The following is a 24,637-nucleotide window of genomic DNA, read 5'->3' on the forward strand; positions in this document are numbered from 1 at the left end:
CAGCCCCCTTACGTCCACAATACTATCTGTCCCTCTCCAGATTTTTATATCATCTGCAAACTTAGCAACAGTGCCTTCAGTTCCTTCTTCCAGATCATTAATGTATATTGTAAAAATTTGTGGTCCCAGCACAGACCCCTGAGGCACATCTCTAGTCACCGGCTGCTATCCTGAAAAAGACCCCTTTATCCCCACTCTCTGCCTTCTGCCAGTCAGCTAATCCTCTATGGGCTCTTAACCTATTTAACACTCTCCTATGCGGCACCTTGTCAAAGGTTTTCTGGAAATCTAAATAAATCACATCCACTGGTTCTCCTTTGTCTAACCTCCTTGTTACCTCCTCAACGAGCTCTAATAGATTTGTCAGACATGACTTCCCTTTGACAAAGCCGTGCTGACTCAGTCCTATTTTACCATGCACTTCCAAGTACTTTGCGATCTCATCTTAAATAACGTCCTAAAATCTTACCAATGACCGAAGTCAGGCTAACTGGCCTATAATTCCCCGTCTTTTGCCTCCCTCCCTTCTTAAACAGCAGTGTTACATTCGCCACTTTCCAGTCCTCTGGAACCCCTCCTGCCTCCAGTGGTTCCTGAAAGATCACCCCCATGCCTCCACAATTTCCTCGGCTATCTCTTTTAGGACCCTCTGGTGTAGACCATCCGGTCCAGGTGACTTCAGTTTCTTCAGACCTTTCAGTTTCTCCAGAACCTTCTCATTAGTGATGGCCACTGCACTCACCTCTGCCCCCTGATTCTCCTGGAGCTCTGGCATCCCACTGAAGTCTTCCACCGTGAAGACAGATGCAAAGTAACTATTCAGGTCGTCTGCCCTTTCTTTGTTTCCTATTATTACTTCTCCAGCCACGTTTTCCAGTGGTCCACTGTCTGTTTTTACCTCTCGCTTACCTTTTATATATTGAAAGAAACTCTTCCTATCTTCTTTTATATGACTAGCTAACTTGCACTCATATTTTGTCTTCTCTCCCCTTATTGTTTTTTTAGTTGTCCTCTGCTCGCTTTTAAATGATTCCCAATTCTCTGACTTCCCACTAATCCTTGCCACTTTGTATGCTTTTTCTTTTGCTTTTACGCTGTCCCTGACTACCCTCGTTAACCATGGATGCCTTGCTCTTCCCTTAGCATGCTTCCTGCTCCTTGGATGAATTTCTGCTTTGCCTCCCGAATAACCCCCCAAAACTCCTGCCATTTCTGTTCCACTGTCTTCCTGCTAGTCTCCTTTTCCAATCAACTCTGACCAACTCCGCCCTCATGTCTTTGTAGTTACCCTTATTAATTATAATACCGTTACATCTGGCTCCAGCTTCTTCCTCTCAAACTACAGGGTAAATTCTATCATATTGTGATCACTGCTCCCTAAGGGTTCCTTCACCTTAAGATCCCTAATCAAGTATGCCTCATTACACATCACCAAATCCAGAATTGCCTGTTCCCTAATGGGCTCTACCACAAGCTACTCCAAAAAGACATCTCTTGAAGATTCCACAAATTCCTTTTCTTGGGATCCACTACCAACCTGATTTTCCCAGTCAACGTGCATATTGAAGTTGCCCATGATTGTTGTGATATTGCCTTTTTTACATGCTTTCTCTATCTCTGCCCTACATCCTGACTACTGCTAGGGGGCCTGTACATAACTCCCATCAGGGTCTTTTTACCTTTGCGATTCCTCAACTCTACCCACAGAGATTCAATGCCTTGTGATTCTATATCTCTCTCTGCTATCGATTTAACTTCATTCCTTACTAACAGTGCAACCCCGCCCCCTTTGCCCATCTGCCTGTCCTTTCGATAGGACACATATCCTTGTATATTTAGATCCCAGCCCTGATCCCCTTGCAGCCACGCCTCTGTGATGCCCACAACATCATACAGGCCAATTTCAATATGCGCAACAAGCTCATTTACCTTGTTCCGTATACTGCACGCATTAAGGTACAATGCCCTCAGTCCTGTATTGATCACCTCCCTTCTCACACTTGTCACCTTTTTTGCTCTGACTGAGGGTGATGTTCTATTATTTTTGTTCTCTATTTCCCCTTCAGTTATGACACCTTTTCTTCCTTTTTATTATTCTTGTTTAACGCACAAGCCTAACCCTGGAGAAAGTGATGCAGCATAGATTTTTTTTATCAGTGCTGCTCAGTGTCAGGGTGACGTGTCTACTATATTTAACCAAAACCACAAATGAAATGCGGGGTGGGAGTTTCCATGTGTAATCTGCAATGTGTTTCGTGGAGGTGGCCCACCATTGGGAACACGCTGGGTGGTATTCCCCCCCCCCCCCCCAACATGGCAGGTGGGAGAATCGCCGGGGCGCCGCGCGAGTCACGCAGCCCCGACACCCGCACACGATTCTCTCTCTCTCTTCCCCCCCCCTCCCCCCCCGAAACCAGCGGCGCGAGAATCACGCCGGCCCTTATGGGCTGAGCGGCCAGAAAAAAAAATGACAGTCCCTCCGGCACCATTCACCCCTGCTCGCTGCCGGCGGGAACTGTGCGGGAACCGCTGGGGGAGCGGCGTGTGGGTGGGGAGGGAGGGGGGCTCGTTCACCGGGAGGGGCCTCCGATGGCGCCTGGCCCGCGATCGGGGCCCACCAATCGGTGGGCCAGCGCCTCTGCCTTACTCTTCCCCCCCCCCCTCCCCGGGCCTACCTCCTTCTGCGGCCGGCCCCAGAACCCCGGCGCCATGTTGGTGAGGGGCCTGCGCGCGTAAGAAGTTCCCCATGCATGTGCAGGAATGAGCGGCCCGAACTGCGCATGCGCACATTGACGGGGCGCCCATTTGGCGCCACGTAAGGAGACTGGAGCGGCGTGAACCGCTCCAGTGCCATGCTGCCAGAATAGGTCGTGCCAGTGCCCTGTTCGCGCCATCGTGAAACACGACGGTGTTCACGATGGCACAGGCACTTAGTTCCGGGAGCGGAGAATCCGCTGGGGCAGCACGGTAGCATGGTGGTTAGCATAAATGCTTCACAGTTGCTTCACAGCTCCAGGGTCCCAGGTTCAATTCCCGGCTGGGTCACTGTCTGTGCGGAGTCTGCACGTCCTCCCCGTGTCTGCGTGGGTTTCCTCCGGGTGCTCCGTTTTCCTCCCACAGTCCAAAGATGAGCGGGTTAGGTGGATTGACCATGCTAAATTGCCCGTAGTGTCCTAATAGTAAGGTTAAGGGGGGAGTTGTTGGGTTGCGGGTATAGGGTGGATACGTGGGTTTGAGTAGGGTGATCATTGCTCGGCACAACATCGAGGGCCGAAGGGCCTGTTCTGTGCTGTACTGTTCTATGTTCTATGTTCTAATTCCGCCCGCTGTCAGCAGGACCAGTAGATCCCACCAGCGTAAACAGCCCAAAAATACCAGCCATGGAGTTTTCTGTGCTATGACTTGTAATAGGACACACTGTTTATGCTTCATATTCTCTGGTCACCATACAATAGAAATACATTTTCCATTTATATATTAACTGGAAGGGGTGGCATGGTGGCGCAGTGGTTAGTACCAGTCCCGAGTCACTGTGCGTGTGGAGTTTGCACATTCTCGCCCTGTCTGAGTGGGTCCCACCCCCACAACACAAAGATGTGCAGGGGAGGTGGATTGGCCACATTAAATTGCCCCTTAATTAGAAAATTAATAATTGGGCACTCTAAATTTATGAAAAAATATACATATTAACTGGAAGTTTATTCTATAAACTCGACAAGAAATATATTCCATGTAATTTTATGTCGTCATTAATCTCCGCTGGCAAGTGCTCGTTTATGCCAGTGTTGTCCAACATATTCACCACCTGCCACATGAGACTAAGCAGCCGCAGAAATGTGGCAAATTGATGCTGTGCATTTGAAGAGCCACACAAGAGCCACTGCGTTGTTTTAAAGTTGCAGTGGCAGGTATGAGGATGGCTGTCATTTGCTGGACCAATTTTGCCATCTGTCCCGAATTGAGCAAGGAAGAATCAATTGCATTGCTGATAGACAGGAGACAGATACACGGTTAATGCTTCAGGTTAATGATCCTTCTGAAGAATCTGATGAAGGGTCATTGACCTCAAACATTAACTTTTATTTCTCTCTCCACAGATGCTGTCTGACATGGTGAGTATTTCCAGGGTTTTCTGTTTTTATTTCAGATTTCTAATAGCTGCAGTATTTTAATTTTGTATTTATATTTATTGGAATATAGCTATCAGGATTCTAATGATCTGGAAACTGAAGGATTTCTTGCTCAATGCAGCAAGAAAATAGTTCACTGTTCATTACCTTCTCTATTTCTAACCTTTTGAATAGCTCTAAATGATGATGCATTTAGATCTGCGGGACTGCGCTGTGTAGCACTGTGAAAGTAGGGCCAGCTTTCACAAGGATAACAGTCCAATTACTCATTAGATTTTCTTGGGGAATCCAGTGACACAAAGGGTGCTAGAGGAAAAACTTGGGAGTTTTATTTAGCCAGTAATTGGCAGTTTTCACAAAACAATTGAGGTGCAAGAGTCACAGGTAGGCATGCCAATGAGGGTTGAAATGTGCAGTTTTAACAAATGAAAGTCAACCCAGAAATTCACTGGAGTTATTGTTAGTCCATTTATAAATTCTGACTCATAAAAATCTGTATGCTGTTTATGAAAATTTATGCAAGGAATTTTAGGAAATTCATATTGAATTTGAAGTTATGAAAGCATTCAAGAAAGACTGCATTGTTTCTCTTACATAGCCATTTATTAAAGTGTTACTGAAAACAACTGACCCTGTAGCATTCGCCGATTGGCAGGGAAATGACCTTATATCCCCCAAACAAAAGCATTGACTATTTTAGCCAGGCAGCTGTGTGCTTAGTTGAAGCTTCAGCTTGCTTACATGACCATTTGTGGAATATGACAAAAGCTGCCAACGGTTTGAGAAGTTTTGGGAATGCCCATGTATGTTATTTTTAAATACGGTTATTTTAGCTAGCAATTCTAGCTATTGTTCTTAAAATCTTATGAAAGGTTTAGTTTTATTGCGTGTATTTGATTCAGCTACCAACTGTCAATTTGTAAAGAAAAACAAATGACTTGGCTTTCTGTGTTGAAGTGTGGTGTATGTTCCCCACCCCCGTGCTTATAATGGACTCTTCTGTCTACTTAGAAAATCAACTAGAAGCAAAGGAATCTGATATGTCAGACACTCTCAGCCCAAGTAAGGACCGAAGCAGCGAAGACACTACGGGTAATTTTATTTGATTATTGAATGAAATTGCTGAGGTATGTTTTAGGAAAAGACTATTTATTTTTCTATTAAATTATCATAAGTTAAATTTACAAAATACACTTTTTAAAATTGTCTCATGTAGTATTCTAATAATTCTTACAAAATGAAAAATCCTTAGGTATCATTATTATTGAAGTTTTACTATTCTGCTTTTTCATTTAAGTGGAATCGGAATATTTTGTGTCTGATGTAGCTTGCAAAATAGGTCAATAACCAACAGTTAAATTTGGAGCATGCTTGTATTTTTTTTATTTCAGTTCCACCTTCTTTAAACTTCCGTTTATTTAAATTGTTGGTAAGATTTGGCCTTTTCTGTTACAGAATGTACTAATTGACTAATCGTTTACAATTCCTTGAATCTCAGATTCTCTTTTGTTCTCTTTAAAATTATGTTTTCACTGTCGGATTGCATTGTTTAATGCATATAGGTCAATATTAAAATGCTTCAATGATTAGATAAGAAGCAAAACTATTCAAGCTCCAGCAAATTATTGTTTTATTAAACAAAATTTCTCCTTTTTATCATCTTAAATCGGTTAGAAACAAACTCCAAAAAAGTTGGCAAAGTATTACATAATATGTCTTCAAGAATTAATGATATACTGTATAGCTTTCAGAACCCAAGAGTTGCTTCAACTTTATTGATGTGCAGCATTTCTTTTGTCAGGGGAAGGTGCAAATATTTTTTTTTATCTTCACCACCTATTAAATTACAAATGGTTTTGTGGTGACACATAGTTCTTTCAGAGAGTTTTCATGTTAGAAATTATGTAGTATGGGGCTGTTGCTTCATAGATTTAAACTTTTATCTTTAAACCAAAAATAGATTACCAGATGGATGAACAGGAACTGAATGAATCTTTAAATAAAGTTTCCTTATTAAAAGGTAAGGTTTTGTTTTTGATATTTCTAATGTATTTCATATTATAATGTTGAGTAGAAAATACTATTATCGAGGTTTTCTATTCTAGTAGTGGCTCTTAATCTTGAAGACTTTTGTCATTATTATTTTTATTTTTTTTGTTTACTTTTAATTTAGCCTTTAGCATTTCTATGATTATAGTTTCTTAACTGCCAAAGTTCACAGAACAAAGGTTTAAATCTTCTGTGACTTATTCATATTAATAATAAGGATTTTGCTGTTAGTAATTAAATTCAGTTACATGTTCTCTCAAAAATGAATATAAAACATGGCTATCCAAATGTAATGGAGTATTTATGAAGATTGTTCCATTCAACACGTTTCTTTGTACAAAGGTAAATTGATCAAAACCTCTCCTTGTATGCTACAGTACTTTGAAACTTCCAAACATCAGCTGTATGCACAAATTACACCAGCTAATTTGTGTTCAGATTGTTCTGTCACTGTTTCTTTGTCTGCTCTATAGTGCCAGTGATATCTAGTGTTCAGGATGAGAACTTGTCGTATTCCATGGCTTAACCAGTTTACTACATTTTGGGCGCCCCTTTATTTTCTGTTCGGGAGGAGGGTCTTTCAGCGTTAAGTATTTCATATTCAAAAATGTTTAGAATCAGAGTTATAATGTTCTGGTATGTATTAATCTGATATTTCCTAAAACACATGACAAGAGCAAGATCTGATGGTATCAGATTATAAAACATTTTCTTCCAATGGTATGCTGCTGAACAATTTTAATGAAAATTTTATTACATTTTACACTTCCTCAGAATGAAACGTAGCACAAACTAATGTTGTTGAGCTTCTTTGCTGAAGTACAATTAACTTTATTACCATTCACCGGAGATTAAGGGAAGTCACCTGTGATGTATTCTGGCCAGTTAAAGGTTAACCAATAACAGAAGCCTGCTTGCCTTCTGACTATATATGGACTTATACTGTGCACTTTATTCAGTTAACCATGTCATCTTAAAACTTGGTTATTTCATGATCATTCTACAACTAATTGACTTTCCATGATATTTTCTTATTTTTAAGCAGGTCCACTAACGTTGCTAGTACTGTGCATATAAATTTGCAAGTGTTATTATTAAAATTATGCTTTCAACTGGATTATATGATTTAACATATTGGTGCAAGATCCAACTATTAGAAGAGGCATTGGTTCAAACCTTTTCCTTGTTTATACCCATAGAATTTATATTTGGAGATTTTAAACTATATGTGGAGTTCTTATAGTTACAAAAAGGCCAAGCCATTGAAATAGTTCAGTGTAACAATAAAAGAAAAGAAATCACTAGTATTAGCATTAAAATAAAAGTCAATTAGCATTAGATGATCTAGCCGACTAAAAATCTGGCAGACTATACAGCAAGATTCCATTTATATTGATAAGGCACCATTGCCAAATGGTTAAAATTAAAGCAGACTACTATTATAAGCAACTATATGTAATCTGATTAAATTTAAATTAGTATGTTACATTTATTCTCTATGCCTCACAAATATAGAGCAGCATCAATTATTTTTAATGTCTTATTTCTTTCCACGTTAATTTCTGACTTTTTGGCATTATTTAAACATTTTAAGGTACAGTACTTGTTGATTGAGTAGTCACTAGTTATCAGATAATTGTTTTGCATATCGTGATATGTCGAAAATACTAATCTGATAGAGTGCTGGAACCATACATTTACTTTCCTGATGGTGAGTGCTGTGGGATTTTGTTCTGATGTGCTTAAAAATCATATAACAACCACCTTTATTGTGATTATTTATACAAAGCAATCCTATTAGTGGACTGATCACCACTGAAGATTTTTTTCAAACCACCATTGAAAATTTGTTGGAACGATAGGAGGAAGAAAACATTTAATGGTCTCGACAGAAGTTTGTTTCATAGGAAGTATTTATTTTAGGGGAAGGGGTTCATTAGTAAAATTGCAATCTGCAGCATTCTGGTAAGTGGAAAATCGTTTGGTACTTGCAAAGTAGTTTATGGGATGGATTCTTTAGCTGCTGCTGGGTCACCATTGTTGTATCTAAAATATATCAGCAAACTGGAGTCTGAGGAAAATTATTGATGCCCTGAAAGAAGTAATGTCATTCGGCATTACTCTAATTTTTGTCACAGTGAAATAAAACAACTAAATCGGTCCAGTATTGGGATGTGTTATCAACCATTGAGTGCTCTTGAGTAAAACAGTTAAAGTAGTACATCTAACTCTTAAGAACCTTAAAGAGGCAAATTGATGTCCTTCAATTGCAGTTTTATGTGTGCTAAATGGTGCGTTGGTAAGTGTTTGATAAATTGTTTTACTTAGGACCTGCAACCAGTTATATTTCAGAAAATGAAACAACCATATATATATTTAGAGAACCCTACAACATTTAGCAGAGGGCTTTTTAATTGATTAAAAAGAACTGATTGTACCAGTATAAATTTGGAGGTGCAGAGGCCAGCTGACATTTTTATTAAATGTATAGCAGCCTTTGTAACTGCACCTGATGTGAATCCAAACTAAAGCAAAACCAACTTTTTGAAGTGGCCTCACTGAAGACAACAATTTAAAGAGAGGCCAAAAACATTATCCCATGAAACTGACTCTAAATGTGAAATGATGTCTCACATGCAGTTTTAAGAACTGTTCTCCACAGCATTACAATCAGGTGCAATGTGCGTTCTGTAATTTGAGATGAAATGAGTTATTTCAACTTGCTGATTCTTCACTGATTTTACAGTGGCTTTATTTCATAATGCAGTGTAATTTAAAAAGTAGGACAAATCACTCAATCCTTGTTTTGTCAGTGTTTCTATATGAACAAATAAAGACAGATTGGCCATGCTAAATTGCCCCTTAGTGTCCAAAGGTTAGGTGGGGCTACGGGGATAGGGTGGGGAGTGAGCTTAGTTGGGGTGCTCTTTCGGAGGGTCGGTGCAGACTCGATGGGCCGAATGGTCTCCTTCTGCACTGTAGGGATTCTTTGATTATTCTCTGGGTATTTTAAGTCATGAGGAAAAATGGTGTGGTTTATTGAAGCTCCTACACATTATAGAATTGTTCATACAAGAACATATTCCAGTAGATGGTTAAAGAATTGTAATTCAAGTTCCATGGTTAGAAGATGGAAGTTTGTATCTTCTTATCCTTAAAACCACCAAACCCTCCAAATGCGATGCATCCTGAACATCAATTTCCATCATAACATTATTTAAGTAGGAACAATGTGTAATGGCTTCACTGAGCTATTGCATTGATAATACAGTTACTGTAAAATTAGCAGATTTTACTGTATACTGACTTATTGGAATGGACATTGCCATAATTGTGTAATATCTGAAGTGACTTTGATAAAATAGGACCTAAATTTCCAATTGAATTTTAAGAGGAAGAGGGTAAGCAATACAGCTTGAGCTTTTTTTGCTGGTTAATTTGATCATGGCTGATCTGTACTTCAAATCCATTAATCTGGCTGTTACCATTTCTTGATACACTTATCTGACATCGCTGGCAGGAAAATTAATGAAATCCTTACCAAAGGAAATGATAGAAGAACATCTAGAAAATAAAGATAATATTAATTAATTCAGGCATACTCTGTCCAAAGGCAGGTCCTTGGCTCATTGTCTGCTGATGCTTCATCCTGAGCCGTTTTCTTGGTGGTTGCTTTTGTCATTTGTGTATGTATGTCATTCCATCCTCAGGGGCATTGTGAGGAGGTAGGTCCAAAATCTATCTCAGCCAGAACAGGAATCTACCCTGCGCTGTTGACATTATTCTGAACCACTCACTAACTATCTAACCAACTGTACTAAATAGCCTCTGATAATAATTATGTATATAAAACATAATAATAGTCGGCATGGATTTCAAATGGGGCTTGATCGATTAATTTAGTTTTTTGAAGAGGCAACAGAGAGCTTGGCCAATGGTAATGCAGGGCAGTAAATGGTGGCCTTGCCAGCATTGCCCACATCCCTGGAATTAATATAATATATAATTTATCTGGATTTTCTAAAAGGCCCCCATCATAAGGGTAATGAATAAAATCAAAAAATGCGGTTGGGGACAAGTGACAGAATGGATTTCGAGCTGGCTTCAAGACTGAAGGTGGAGAGTGGGAGTAAAGGGTATTTATTCATAATGGCAGAAGTTGGGAATTGGTGTTCAAAAATTACCGTTGCTGGGACCACTGCTGTTAACATTTTACATTCTTAATTTGGACAATTTATAAATTCACAGATGGCATCAAACTGCAGGGAGTTAGTCGATACTGAGCAAGACTGCAACAGATTACAAGAAGACATTAATAAACTTGCAAAATAGAATAATAATTGTCAAATTAAGTTCAACGCAGGTAAATGTGAGGTAGTACATTTTGATAGGAAGACTAGGGAGAGGTCACTTATTGGAAGATAGGTGGGTCTGGGGGGATGGAGCAACAAAGGGTTCTCTTAGTACAAGTACACCAAAAACTAAAAACTGTGCCACAGGTTGGCAGTGCCAAAGAAAAACCAACCAAACACTAGACCTTATCTATCGATGATGTGGAGATGCCGGCGTTGGACTGGGGTGAGCACAGTAAGAAGTCTTACAACACCAGGTTAAAGTCCAACAGGTTTGTTTCAAACACGAGCTTTCGGAGCACGGCTCCTTCTTCAGGTGAATGGAAAGGCTTGTTCCAGAAATGTTTATATAGACACAGTCAGAGATGCCCCGGAATCCGGAATTCTATCGAGGGATAGAATTGGGAAGTCGGGAAGTTATGCTAAACCTGTATTATGTTAACCTTGGTTAGACCACATTTAAGAATGCTGCCCGCAGTTCTGGTTGCATAAAAGATTTGCAAAGATTATATCAGAAATGCAAGGTTATACATATCAGGAAAGGATGAGCAGGCTTGGACGCCTATTCCTTGAAAAAGGAACAATGAAGGTTGACCAAACAGAGGTCTTTAAAATCATGAAAGGATTTGCTAGAATGGATACAGAGAAAATGAGCTGGATTTGCCATTCAATGTCGGTGCAAATGGGGGCGGCACGCTCGCACAGTGGTTAGCACGGTTGCTTCACAGCTCCAGGGTCCCAGGTTCGATTTGCGGCTTGGGTCACTGTCTGTACCGAGTCTGCACTTTCTCCTCGTGTCTGCGTGGGTTTCCTTCGGGTGCCCCAGTTTCCTCCCACAGTCCAAAGGTGTGCAGGTTAGGTGGATTGGCCATGCTAAATTGCCCTTCATGTCCAAAAAGGTTAGGTGGGGTTACGGGGATAGGGTGGAGGTGAGGACTTCAGTGGGGTGCTCTTGCCAAGGGCCGATGCAGACTTGATGGGCCGTAATCGCCTCCTTCTGCACTGTAAATTCTATGATTCTACGTCGGGCAGGCTTTAAAATTTGGGTGGGATCCAACTCTGGGATTCCCGTTCCAAGGGCGGGCTGCCTCAATGTTGCTGGTTCCGTTGCGGTCGTGAACATTGTCAGACCATCTGCAGTTTGCAAGCAGTTTTGCCAGCTTTAAAAACCAACATAGTTCACACCAACTCAGCGATGTCATGGACCATGGGGAAATCTAGGGTTTGGAATTAGGATCCGTTTTTTAATAAGGTAAGTTTAAAAGTTGTTGCCAAACTCACATGGCTTAATGAAATACTGCATCTTAAGTTTTATATATATTTTAATGCAATGATTGATAGAAGTGTGTTTTAAAAAGGGTAATGACCATCAAATTGAACAGCATTGTAAAAGTTATATAAAAAGTCAGATAAATTAGAGAACATTATTTACTGGATAAAGTGCAATTCTGCATTGCACAATGATGAAATTCAGATTTGATTGTATGAATTGTCCCCTTTGCTTTCATGTTTTCTGTGGAGTTCATTCTGTTTGGCAGTTTCAAAACCTGACAGATGGCTAAGCTTCTTGCTGTGTAAAGGCTTTAATGTATTCACAAAAAAAGGTTTTGCTGACGCAGTTTTTTAGAGCAATCTCATCATGGATGCTTGGCTGAGTTCCAAGCCCATAAATATATTTTACTCAGCAGGGATTGTTTGTATAATTGTTTTAACCTAACATTAGGTTAAATAGGAGAAAGCTTTTAAAGCCATTTCTATGTGCGGGATATTCCGGACCTGAGACCAGATGTTCCTGCATCAGGTCAACAGACCTTTCAATCATCTGTCAAATTATCAGTCCCTCCCGTGGCAATTTACCCCTATATCTGCCTGTGCAAATACATTTTTTCATATTACAACCTAGAATTAATTGATTTGTCATCAAAATGTTATTATTCATGACACACCAGGCTGTTCTGTATAATGTATGAACGTTAGTTAATTTTCTATTTTTTATTGGATATCTTTAGGTTAAAACATCAGGTGTCATAGCATAATAATGATCTTTATTGTCACAAGTAGGCTTGCATTAACACTGCAATGAACTTACTGTGAAAAGCCCCTAGTTGGCACATTCAGGCACCTGTTCAGGTACACAGAGGGAGAATTCAGAATGTCCAAATGACCTAACAGCACGTCCTTCAGGACTTTTGGGAGGAAACCAGAGCACTTGGAGGAAACCCACTCAGACACGGGGAAAATTGGCAGACTCCACACAGACAGTGACCCAAGCCGGGAATCGAACCTGGGAACCTAGCGCTGTGAAGCAACAGTGCTAACCATTGTGCTACTGTGCCGCCCATATGGCAGGTTTCTGTGATTCAAACAATAACTTGCATTCTTATAGCATTTTTAACATAGTGCTAAGTTCCAAGATGCTTCACAAGAAAGCAGAAACCGAGTCACACCAGGAGATATTATGACAGCTTGGTCAAAAAGATAGGTTTTAAAGTGTCTTAAATAGGGGCAGAAATGTTTAGAGAGAGGATTTCAAAATACATTTTTTTTTAAACTTTGTAATTCAGTTTTCTGTCTATTCAAAGATCTTAACATGACATCACTGCCACTGGAACAAAAAGTTAGGGGAAGTATATATTTTTAATTCCTTCATGGGAATTGATCGATTTGATTTTTTGTCACGTGTACCGAGGTACAGTGAAAAGTATTGTTCTGCGTACAGCCCAGACTGATCATTTCATACATGAAATAACATAAGACTCGCATAAATACACAATGTAAATGCACAGACATCAGGTGAGCATACGGAGTGTAGTACTACTCAATGGAGAAGATGTGTGAAGAGATCAGTTCAGTCCATAAGGGGGTCATTCAGGAGTCCGGTAACAGCGGGGAACAAGCTGTTTTTGAACCTGTTACTGTGTGTCTTGGACTTTTATTTCCCATCTCTAATTGCCCTTGAATAGTCAGTGGTGAGCCACCTTGTTGACAGCTCAGTGGCTTGCTTGCTAGATAATTTCAGAGGCAGCAAGAGTCATACACAGTGCTGTGGATCTGGACTCGCATGTCGGCGAGACCAGGTAAGACAGCTTCTCTTGCCTAATAGTTTATATGGGTTTTATATGGTCACATTTATTTAATTAACACAGTTTAATTTTCCCCAACTCTCAGTGTGGGATAGAAACACATTTTTGATTCATTAGCACAAGCCTCTGGATTGCTAGTTCAATAACCTAATCACTGTGCTACCATTCCATAATTGTTAGGTCTGCTTGGGGACATGAAGTTATTGGTTGTAGTATTACAGATAGGATTGTATGTACAAGTTGGTTTGATGGTGATTTTGCTTTTGATCTGTGGACAAAAGCTCCAAATTGAAGAGATTTTGATTGTTAAGTATTTTAAGTTAAGGTCTTGTAACCCAAGCTCTGTGAACCTTTGCTTTAATTTCAGTGGTCGGTTTGGATATAATTCTAATATTACAGTATATACTTTTTCAAATAAATGTCTAAATTTAATTACAGTGACCATTGTGTTACTGTTACTTCACAGTGATGTCTGATTTGTTCACTGTATAATAAGGAAAAGCTTGAATTTATATCATTTTTTTACCGTTGGAGATCCCAAAGTGCTTCATAGTCAATTAAGTGCTTTTGTATTGTCGTTACTGTTGTAATGTAGGAAACACGACAGCTAATTCAGTTCAGCTACTCAACCAGATAAACTGAGACTGCTTGAAGGATCCGTATCAGCCAGGACACTCTGAGAACTGGCCTTTTCTAATTCAAAGTGCTATGGGATCTGTTTGAGTGGCCGAATGGCAGCACCTCTAGTAGTGCAGGAACAAATCTCTGAAGTGGGGTCTGATGCACTATCAATTACAACGAGACGAGAGTAGAATGTAATCGAGGCTTTATTACACAGAGATGTGTGACCTCCTACAGCAGCTGACAAAATGGCTGCTGTACGGAGAGCCCACACATTTATACTCCGCCTGCTGGGCGGAGCCAGCAGGCAGGGATCTACCCCCGTACCTGTAGTAAGGGGCCTTACCGTAAAACACATATATACAATATTATACAACAGTGATGACTATCATATTCACCCCCTGGTAAAAATGAGTCCAGCGGGGGTGGTGGAAAACTATATACATACAGATTGCTTTAAAAAATTACAGAGAAGGTTACAAATTTAGACGATCAGGCGCCTTGATCTGTTGTTGAGAGCGCCGCAGTGCTGGTGGCGACTCAGGCGTCGGCTTGGTCTTCGGTGACTCGGGGAGTGTGTCGAAACCCTCTTCATCCCCGGGTGGGAGCAAGGGGAGGACGGATTGTCCAGGAGCGGGGACTGCGGTGGGGTGCGCTGGGGGAAGGGAGGATGGCGTCGGGGCGGGGGGGGGGGGGGAACCAGCTGGTGCCAGGTCCCTGAGGGAGACTGTGTCTTGGCGGCCGTCGGGGTACGATACGTAAGCGTATTGCAGGTTGGCGTGGAGTAGCTGTACCTCTCAACCAACGGGTCCGCCTTGTGGAGTCGCACGTGTTTACGGAGAACGGGTCCTCGAGCTGCCAACCACGTTGGGAGCGAAACCCCGGAGGTGGACTTCCTGCGGAAGGCAAAGAGACTTTCATGGGGGGGTTTCGTTAATTGCGGTGCACAGTAGCGACCGAATGGAGTGAAGTGCGTCGGGGAGGGCCTCCTGCCAGCTGGAGGCCGGGAGATTTCTGGACAGTAGGGCCAGCTGGACAGTCCTCCAGACCGTCCCATTCTCCCGCTCCACCTGCCAGTTTCCCCGGGGGTTGTAGCTGGTCGTCCTGCTCGAGGCAATGCCCCTGTTGAGTAGATCCTGGCGCAGCTCATTGCTCATAAATGAGGATCCCCGGTCGCTGTGGACGTAGGCGGGGAAACCGAACAGAGCGAAGGTGGTGTTGAGCGCTTTGATGACGGTGGCAGACGTCATATCAGGGCATGGGACGGCAAAGGGGAATCGGGAATATTCGTCGACCACGCTGAGAAAGTACGTGTTTTGGTCAGTGGAGGGGAGGGGCCCTTTAAGACCACGCTGAGGTGTTCAAAGGGGCAGGAGGCCTTCACCAGGCGCGCATAGTCTGGCTGGTAGAAGTGCGGTTTACACTCCGCGCAGACCTGGCAGTCTCTGGTGATAGCCCTGACTTCCTCGATGGAGTAGGGCAGATTGCGGGCCTTAATGAAGTGGTAAAAACGGGTGGCTCTTGGGTGACAGAGATTGTCGTGCAGGGTCCGGAGTTGGTCCACTTGTGCGCTGGCACATGTACCTCGGGACAGAGCATCGGGGGGCTCGTTGAGCTTACCGGGGCGATACAAAATCTCGTAATTGTAGGTGGAGAGCTTGATCCTCCATCTCAAGATTTTATCATTTTTGATCTTGCTCCGCTGTGTGTTAAACATGAAAGCAACCGACCATTGGTAGTGGGGAGAATGAATCTCCTGCAGGCGATCCGGCTTGATGCGAAGGTCCATCTCTGAAAAATCTCTGTGTAATAAATTGATGCACTATCAATTACGACGAGACGAGAGTAGAATGTAATCGAGGCTTTATTACACAGAGATGTGTGGCCTCCTACAGCAGCTGACAAAATGGCTGCTGTACGGAGAGCCCACACATTTATACTCTGCCTACTGGGCAGAGCCAGCAGGCAGGGATCTACCCCCCTACCTGTAGTACAGAGGCCTTACCGTAAAACCCATATATACAATATTATACAACAGTGGTGACTACCACAGGGTCTTGATATTTTTACCTTCTGACTCAAAGGCAAAGATGCTAGCACTAAGTCAAGGCTAACACCCAACGATAAAATGAATAAATTAATTGCTTGAGATATGTTTAAAAACTACTTGGATAATTTTGCTATCAGAATGTGGTTGCAACCCTTGGCCACTGGGTGGCATTAAGGAACAGTTTCTGAAATTTCAGCCAGACTTTCTATATTCGGCTTTTTCAGGTGTTTAGAATATGATTGGTTTATTTTTTATCTGATAAATGGGATATCTGTCAGTTTGCAGGCTCTCCTTAACCATCTGTGATATTTTTTGATTTCCATGGTTTGAGTTTGTTATTTTTAGCTTCAGTGTTATTTTCATGAAAGCTTTCATTGTCCATATGTATGGAACATAATGTTTGGAACCATCAAGATAAAACCGCTTTTTAAGATTATACAGATTTCCTGTGCAATAGTGTTGGAATTTTATTGGTATTCTACAAAGAACAGTACAGCACAGGAAAATGCCCTTCGGCCCTCCAAGCCGGTGCCGATCATGTGTCCTATCTAGACCAATTGCCTGTATCCTTCTATACCCGGTCATGTGTCTATCTAGATGAGTCTTAAAGGTCGCTAATGTATCTGCCTCAACCACCTCACTTCGCAGTGCATTCCAGGCCACCACCACCCTCTGTGTAAAAAAACAAAAGTCTCCCACACATCTCCACTAAACCCATACCCCTCACCTTGAACTTGTGCCCCCCTTGTAATTGTCATTTCCACCCCTGGGAAAAAGCCTCCAACTGTTCACCCTATCCTTACCCCTAATAATTTTGTAATCTTCTATCAAGTCGCCCCTCAGCCTCCGTCTTTCTAGGGGAACAATCCCAGTTTATTCAATCTCTCCTCATAGCTAATAGCCTCCATACCAGGCAACATCCTTGTAAACCTTTTCTGTACTCTCTCAAACCCTCCCGTCCTTTTGGTAGTGTGGTGACCAGAATTGGACACAGTAATCCAAATGTGGCCTAACCCTAACCAACGTTCTATATAACTGTAACATAATTTGCGAACTTTTATACTCAATGCCCCATCCGATGAAGGCAAGCATGCCATAAGCTTTCTTTACCACTATTTCCACCTGTGCTGCCATTTTTAAGGATCTGTGGACCTACACGCCCAGATCTCTCTGTGTCTATGCTCCTGATGGTTCTGCCATTTATTTTATAGCTCCCACCTGTATTGGATCTACCAAAATGCACCACCTCGCATTTGTCCGGGTTAAATTCCATCTGCCATTTCTCCACCCCAATTTTGCAGCCTACCTATATCCTGCTGTATTCTCTGATAATCTTCATCACTATCCGCAACTCCTGCAATCTTAGTATCGTCCGCAAACTTTCTAATCAGACCGCTACGTTTTCTTCCAAAATAAATATATATATATATCAGCAGAGGTCCCAGTACTGATCCCTGCGGAACACCACTAGTTTTAGACCTCAATTTGGAAAAACATCCTTTCATTGCTACGCTCTGTCTTCTGTGGCCAAGCCAGTGCTGAATCCATCCAGCCAGTTTACTTGTGACCCCATGTGATTTAATCTTTTGCACCAGCCTACCATGAGAGACCTTGTCAAATACTTCACTAAAGTCCATGTAGACAACAACCACAGCCCTTCCCTCATCAATTATTTTTGTCACCTCCTTAAAAACCTCAATACAATTAGTGAGACATGACCTCCCTCATACAAAACCATGCTGTCTGTCGCTAATAAGATCATTCACTTCCAAATGTGCATAGATCCTGGGCTGGATTCTCCGCCAGTGAGATGCTCCATTTTGCTGGCAGCCTGGGGGTTTCCAGATGACGTGAGGCTTCCCCACAATGGGAAACACCATTGACCAGCCGGCGTAACGGAGCATCCCTTCAGCGGGGTGAAACAGAAATGTGGCGGGGCGGAGAATCCAGCCCCTGATCTCTGAGAATCTTTTCCAGCAATGTCACTATTACTGACGTCAAGCTAACTGGCCTATAATCACCCGGGTTATCCTTGCTACCCTTCTTAAATAACAGGACAACATTGGCTATCCTCCAATCCTCGGGGACCTCACCTGTGGTCAACAAGGAAACAAAGATTTCTGTTCGAGGCGCAGCAATTTAATCTCTTGTCTCCCTCAGTAATTTGGGATAGATACCATAGACACCTGGGGATTTGCCTTCCTTATGCTTTTTTTTTCCTTTTTTATAAATTTAGAGTACCCAATTCATTTTTTTCAATTAAGGAACAATTTAGTGTGACCAATCCTCCTACCCTGCACATCTTTGGGTTGTGGGGGCGAAACCCATGCAAACATGGGGAGAATGTGCAAACTCCACACGGACAGTGACCCAAAGCCGGGATCGAACCTGGGACCTCGACGCCGTGAGGCAGCAGTGCTACTCACTGTGCCACCGTGCTGCCTTCCTTATGCTTTATAACACACCTAACACTTCCTCCCTCATAATAATTACTTGTTCTAAAGTGTTTACATATCCCTCTGAGATACCACCAATAACGTGTCCCTCTCCTTTGTGAATACCGATGCAAAGTGTTCATTAAGGATCTCGCCTCCTTTGGCTCTATGCATAATTTTCCTCCTTTGTCCTTGAGTGGACAGACTCTTTCTCTAGCTACCCTCTTGTTCCTAATATACATATAAAATGCATTGGGATTCTCCTTAATCCTCTTCACTAAGGACATTTCATGACCCTTCTTTGCCCTCCTAACTCCCTGCTTAGCTCTTTTCCACTTTCCCTAAATTCTTCAAGTACTTCATCTGTTTTTATTTGCCTAGACCTCATGTATGCATCGTTTTCTTTTTGACTGGAGTTGCATTTTCCCTGGTCATCCACGGTTCCTGAATCCTGCCTTTCCTATCTTTCCTTTTCATCAGCAAATGTCTGTCTTGCACTCCCATCAACTGCTCCTTAAAAGACTCCCACATGCCAAATGTGGATTTGCTCTCAAACACCCTCTCCCAAACAACAGCTCTAAATCCTGTCTAATCTGGTTATAGTAAGCCTTTCCCCAATTTAGCACCTTAATCCGAGGACAACACCTCGTCCTTTTCCATGAATATCTGAAAACGTACGGAATTGTGGTCACTGTTCGCCACGTGTTCCCCACTGCAACTTTGATGGCCTGGCTGGGCTAGTTCCCTAATTCTACGTCCAGTATAGCCCCCTCTCTAGTTGGACCATCTACATATTGTTCCAAAAAACTTTCCTGGACTCACTTAACAAATTCCTCACCATCCGGTCCCCTAGCCCTAAGGGATTTCCAGTCAATATGAGAAAATTAAAGTCTCCCACTACAAGAACCCTATTATTGCTACATCTACCCTGAATCTGCTTACACATCCGATATTCAGCTTCCCGTGGGCTGTTGGGAGGCCTTTTGTACAATCTAGCAATGCTGGTAGTGAGTTAGCAAAGGTTGCAATTCAGTATTTCTGCCTGATGATAAAGTCAGCTTCACTTTCATCTTAGCCCTGCTGCCTCATGGCGCCAAGGATCCGGGTTCGGACCCGGTTCCGGGTCACTGTCCGTGTGGAGTTTGCATATTCTCCCCTTCTCTGCGTGGGTCTCACCCCCACAACCCAAAGATATGCCGGGTAGGTGAATTAACCACGCTAAATTCCCCCAAAGAATTGGGTACTCTAAATTTAGTTTTTATAAAGCTTAATTTTCATCATTTTTTTTATAATCTTTATTGTCACAAGTAGACTTACATTAACACTGCAAAGAAGTTACTGTGAAAAGCCCCTCGTCGCACATTCTGGCGCCAATTACGGTACACTGAGGGAGAATTCAGAATGTCCAAATAACCTAACAACATGTCTTTCAGGACATGTGGGAGGAAACTGGAGCACCCAGAGGAAACCCACGCAGACACAGGGAGAACATGCAGACTCCACACAGACAGTGACCCAAGCCGGGAATCGAACCTGAGACCCTGAAGCTGTGAAGCAACATTACTAACCACTGTGCTACCATGATGCCCTTTAAGTAAGGGCCTTTGAATTTTTGCTCACTCACATTCAGACCTCCCGAGGGTGGCGCAGTGGTTAACGCTGCTACCTAAGGCACTGAGGGCCATGGTTCGATCCCGGCCCCGAGTCACTGAGTGTGTGGAGTTTGCACATTCTCCCTATGTCTACATGTGTCTCACCCCCACAACCCAAAGATGTGCAGGTTAGGTGGATTGGCCATGCTAAATTGCCCCTTAATTGGAAAACATAATAGAGTACTCTAAATTTATATATTTTTTAAATTCAGACCTCTTAGATCTTATTCCTTTGCCAAAGAAACCTTTAATGGACCGCTCATATTGCCAGTAACCAAAGAATATTCTTTTAATCCAAGTCATCTGCAAATTACAATGCTTCTAGTGACCAATCAATCCTATATAAAGCTTATGATATCAATTAATGAAGTAAAAGCTGTAGATTGATAAATAATTTTCGGATTATATTCACTAAATTTTGTTCTAATGGCTGGTGCCCCATCAGCAGGCCCAAATGTATGGACTGACTGTGGGACTTAGGGCCCCATCTTACCAGGGAAGGCAACCAATTGGTTGCTGCCAGGGAAATGGTCCCGTGAGTGAACAGCTGCCCACGACTGCTACTGGGCAATCGGATCCACTCCCTCGCTGTCCACCGGCAGCTCCACGATCGTCAGAATCTGTCTACGGGACTGGTTCTCCAAATCCTCCACCTTCTCCTGTAGCTGCCTCTGAATATCCCACATCACCCCCATCTTGGCTACCATTGAATTGAGCTGCTCCTCATGCTCCCCCACCGTCACCTCCAACTTCTGTATTGCCTGGCTCTGAGATTCCCAACATCTCAGGTTGATCCACGCTTTGACCGGGTCCACTGTTCTCGCCAGTCCTCCAGAGTCTCCTTTCTCTGCTGGGTGAACTTCTCATTCAAGAAGTCCACCAGCTGCTCCATAGACCACTGAGACTTTAGGGCCAGTCCCTTACCCTCTGCCATCATCCTTTGTTTCCCAGGCACAGCTTCTCGCTCCAACTGCTCCTTTCGCTTGAGACCACTTCTGGTCCACGAATCCATCCACTGGTGGAAAACCCTCTCCTTCCACCACTCCTGCACCTTTTTTCAAAAAACACGTCCGCCAGTTAGCCGGGGAAAAGGGTCCAAAAACACCCCCACGAGCTACTAAATGTGCGACCACTCACACCATGGCCGCCACCGGATGTCCTGCCTCTCCTTTAAAAACGCCTCCTCCGCTGGAGCCGAGTGCCTCCGGTTCACTACTTGGATGGCCTCACCAACCTCTGCCTCTTCTCCTCTCGTTGTGTGCCCAAATCGAAAGAAACTCCCCCGAATCACTGCCTCCAGAGCCTCCCACAATGTAGAGGCAGAGACCACACCCATCTTGTACTCCACATAATTCTGGATGGCCATCCCTACCTTTCCACAAATCTCCTTATCTGCCAAAACCCCACTTCTAACCTCCACTGGGCCCGCCCTTTCCACCCGCAAGTCCACCCAGTGTGGCATGTGGTTGGACACCACAATCGCCAAATATTCCGATCCAAACACCCCTGCTATCGACACCACATCCAGTACAAAACAATCAATCTGGGAATACATCCGTTGGACATGCGAAAAGAACAAAAATTCCTTCGCCTCCTGCCTCACAAACCTCAATGCGTCTACCCCAACCATCTGCTCCATAAACCCCCACAACTCCTTCGCCATTGCCGACACTTTTAAAGACCTGGGACATGACCTTTTCAAGCCAAGGATCCAGCACGAAAGTGTGTGTCCAGGGTTCCTCCTGGCGTGCGTCTCGCTCAGTCCCAGGGCCCCCTCAAGATGGCTGCCGCCATCCTCTCCTTAATCAACTGCGTCACATCAACTCCACTCACGTCAACACCCCACCCCCAAACCCACACCCACTACCCTCCTAACCACCATCCACAAAGAAAACCACCTCCACCCAACTACTTCTCCCCCTCCCGCCACACATCTACCCTACACTTAACTCCCATTAACTGACCTACCTGCTAGCATAGTGTCCCCCACTTGAAGTAACCACCACCCTCCCCACCACCATAACATCCCCCCCACCCCCTACCGCTATACAACCGCCTGCCCACCACCGCCCATCCCCCCGCACCACAAACGCACTGATCCCAAATCCCAACCGTGAGCAGACGCAACATTATCAATTTAACACATACACCAATAATTAATTGAACACGAGGGCAGCACGGTGGCCTAGTGGTTAGCACAACCGCCTCACGGCGCTGAGGTCCCAGGTTCGATCCCGGCTCTGGGTCACTGTCGGTGTGGAGTTTGCACATTCTCCCCGTGTCTGCGTGGGTTTTGCCCCCACAACTCAAAAATGTGCAGAATAGGTGGATTGGCCACGCTAAATTGCCCCTTAATTGGAAAAAATAATTGGGTAATCTAAAAAATTTTTAAAATAATAATAATTAATTAAACACTGGGGGGGAGGGGGGGGAAGCAATAGCAAACATAACCGCAACCCCTTGCCTCACAGGTATCTCCCAAGCTCAATGTTCTCAAGTCCCCCAGTCCATGGTCTCTCATAAACCTAATCGCCTCCTCCGGCATATCAAAACAAAACTGATTCCGGAACGTGACCTGCAAATGAGCAGGATACAGCACCCGAAATTTCACGTCTTTCCTGAATAGGGCCGCTGTGACCCGATTAAATCAAGTCCATCGGCTGGCCAACTCAGCTCTCAAGTCCTGATAAATAAGCACTGCATGGCCTTCCCAAGTGCACTCTCTCGTCTCCTTCGCCCACCACAGAATCTTCCCTTTATCCAAATAACAGTGCAACCGCACCACGATTGTCCTCAGCGTTCACAACCTATGCATTCCAATTCTCAGGAGGTCGGTCAAAGACCCCCTCCCTACCAACTTCTTGAACATTCTAGCCACATATCATATGGTTTGAGTTCCCTCGATCCTCTCCGGCAGACCCACAATCCGAAGATTCTGCCTCCTTGAGTAAACAAGTCATCCACCTTCCCTCTCAACTTCTTGCCCCTCCACCACCCGCAAGTTTTCCACCTCCAACGAAGCCAACCAACCCTCGTGGTCAGTCACAGACTCCTCCACTCTGGAGCATGTTGCGCCTCCAGCTGTTGCTCCACTCTCTGTGGCTGCCTGGATTGGCCCAGCCACCCTGGCCAGGTCCTCTGAGGTCTCCTTTCTCCACTGCTCAACTTGGCCATCAGTAACTTCGCCAAGTGTTCCGTGGGCCACTGAGCGGGCAACAACGCCACAGAGCTCTCCGCCATTTTTTCCCCTGTCGCAGTTCGAGAGATCGCCTGGTCTGACTGTTGCCCCTTACTTGTTGCACTCCTCAATTGATAGGCCCCAGAAATGTCCGACAGAAGGAGAATTCTTAGTCCGTTATACTTAAACACTTTCCACCAGCATAACTCCTCGCGAAACAGGTGAAAAGACCCAAAACAGTTCCACTGCGAGCAGGAGCCACCTAATGTGTGACAACTCACACCATGGCCACCACTAGAAGTCCGCATAAACAATCTTACACAAGCAGATTGTTACCCACATTTACAGTTTTTATTTATTGTTAGGATAATTCCAGTTATTATTAGGCTAATTCAAATAAATTTGATTTAAATTAAATGTCTTTTTCTTGCTTTTATTGAGAAGGGAAATTGAGATTATCCTTGTGTCATACACCTCTTCAATATAAAACCTGTCCCACTGAAAATGTTCAAGCCAATTTATATAATTATGCCCATCAGCCATTTATATACTTCATAAAGTTGGCAATATTAAGACAGAACAACAAAACATTTTAATTAGCTTGTCTTTTCATACATCTTTGAGAAGATTTCAATACAAGATATATTTTTCATTATTGTTAGAGTAGTTGTTAAAACTGTGCATTTATTGTTCTTTACATGTCCAATTATTCAGAATTGGTATTTATATTTACATATGAAAAGCCCTGATAAATGCTAAGCAAATGCAGATTTAAATGTTTTTTTAATAAATTTAGAGTACCCAATTCATTTTTTTTCCAATGAAAGGGTCAATTTAACATGGCCAATTCACCTACCCTGCACATCTTTGGGTTGTGGGGGTGAGACCCCCGCAGACACGGGGAGAATGCGCAACCTGCACACGGACAGTGACCTGAGGCCGGGATCGAACCCGGGTCCTCCACGCCGTGATCAGATTTAAATTTGAACAGAAAGATATGCTTCAAAAACACCTGCATCTAGTAGTGAAACGGGAACTATAAAGTTGTGTGTGTACTCCACACTCTTTTCATTCCAGATGGTGACTC

The 24,637-nt window shown here is 43.2% G+C and overlaps 1 protein-coding gene across 16 annotated transcripts in view; it reads left to right on the top strand.

Moving 5' to 3' along the window:
• Positions 1-24,637, top strand: part of slmapa (sarcolemma associated protein a) — a 287,081-nt gene that overhangs the window by 196,327 nt on the left and 66,117 nt on the right. For 11 of the 16 annotated variants that reach the window (XM_038812836.1, XM_038812840.1, XM_038812844.1 and 8 more), the window contains 2 exons: positions 5,142-5,222; positions 6,091-6,150. In XM_038812836.1, coding sequence (XP_038668764.1) covers positions 5,142-5,222; positions 6,091-6,150 — 141 coding nt within the window. Of the gene's footprint in view, positions 1-3,818; positions 4,113-4,821; positions 4,934-5,136; positions 5,258-6,090; positions 6,151-24,637 lie in introns of those variants that run through there. The other 5 variants (XM_038812848.1, XM_038812851.1, XM_038812846.1 and 2 more) reach the window with 4 other exon arrangements.

Source organism: Scyliorhinus canicula, chromosome 11 (genome assembly GCF_902713615.1).
Source record: "Scyliorhinus canicula chromosome 11, sScyCan1.1, whole genome shotgun sequence".
Classification (NCBI taxonomy): domain Eukaryota; kingdom Metazoa; phylum Chordata; class Chondrichthyes; order Carcharhiniformes; family Scyliorhinidae; genus Scyliorhinus; species Scyliorhinus canicula.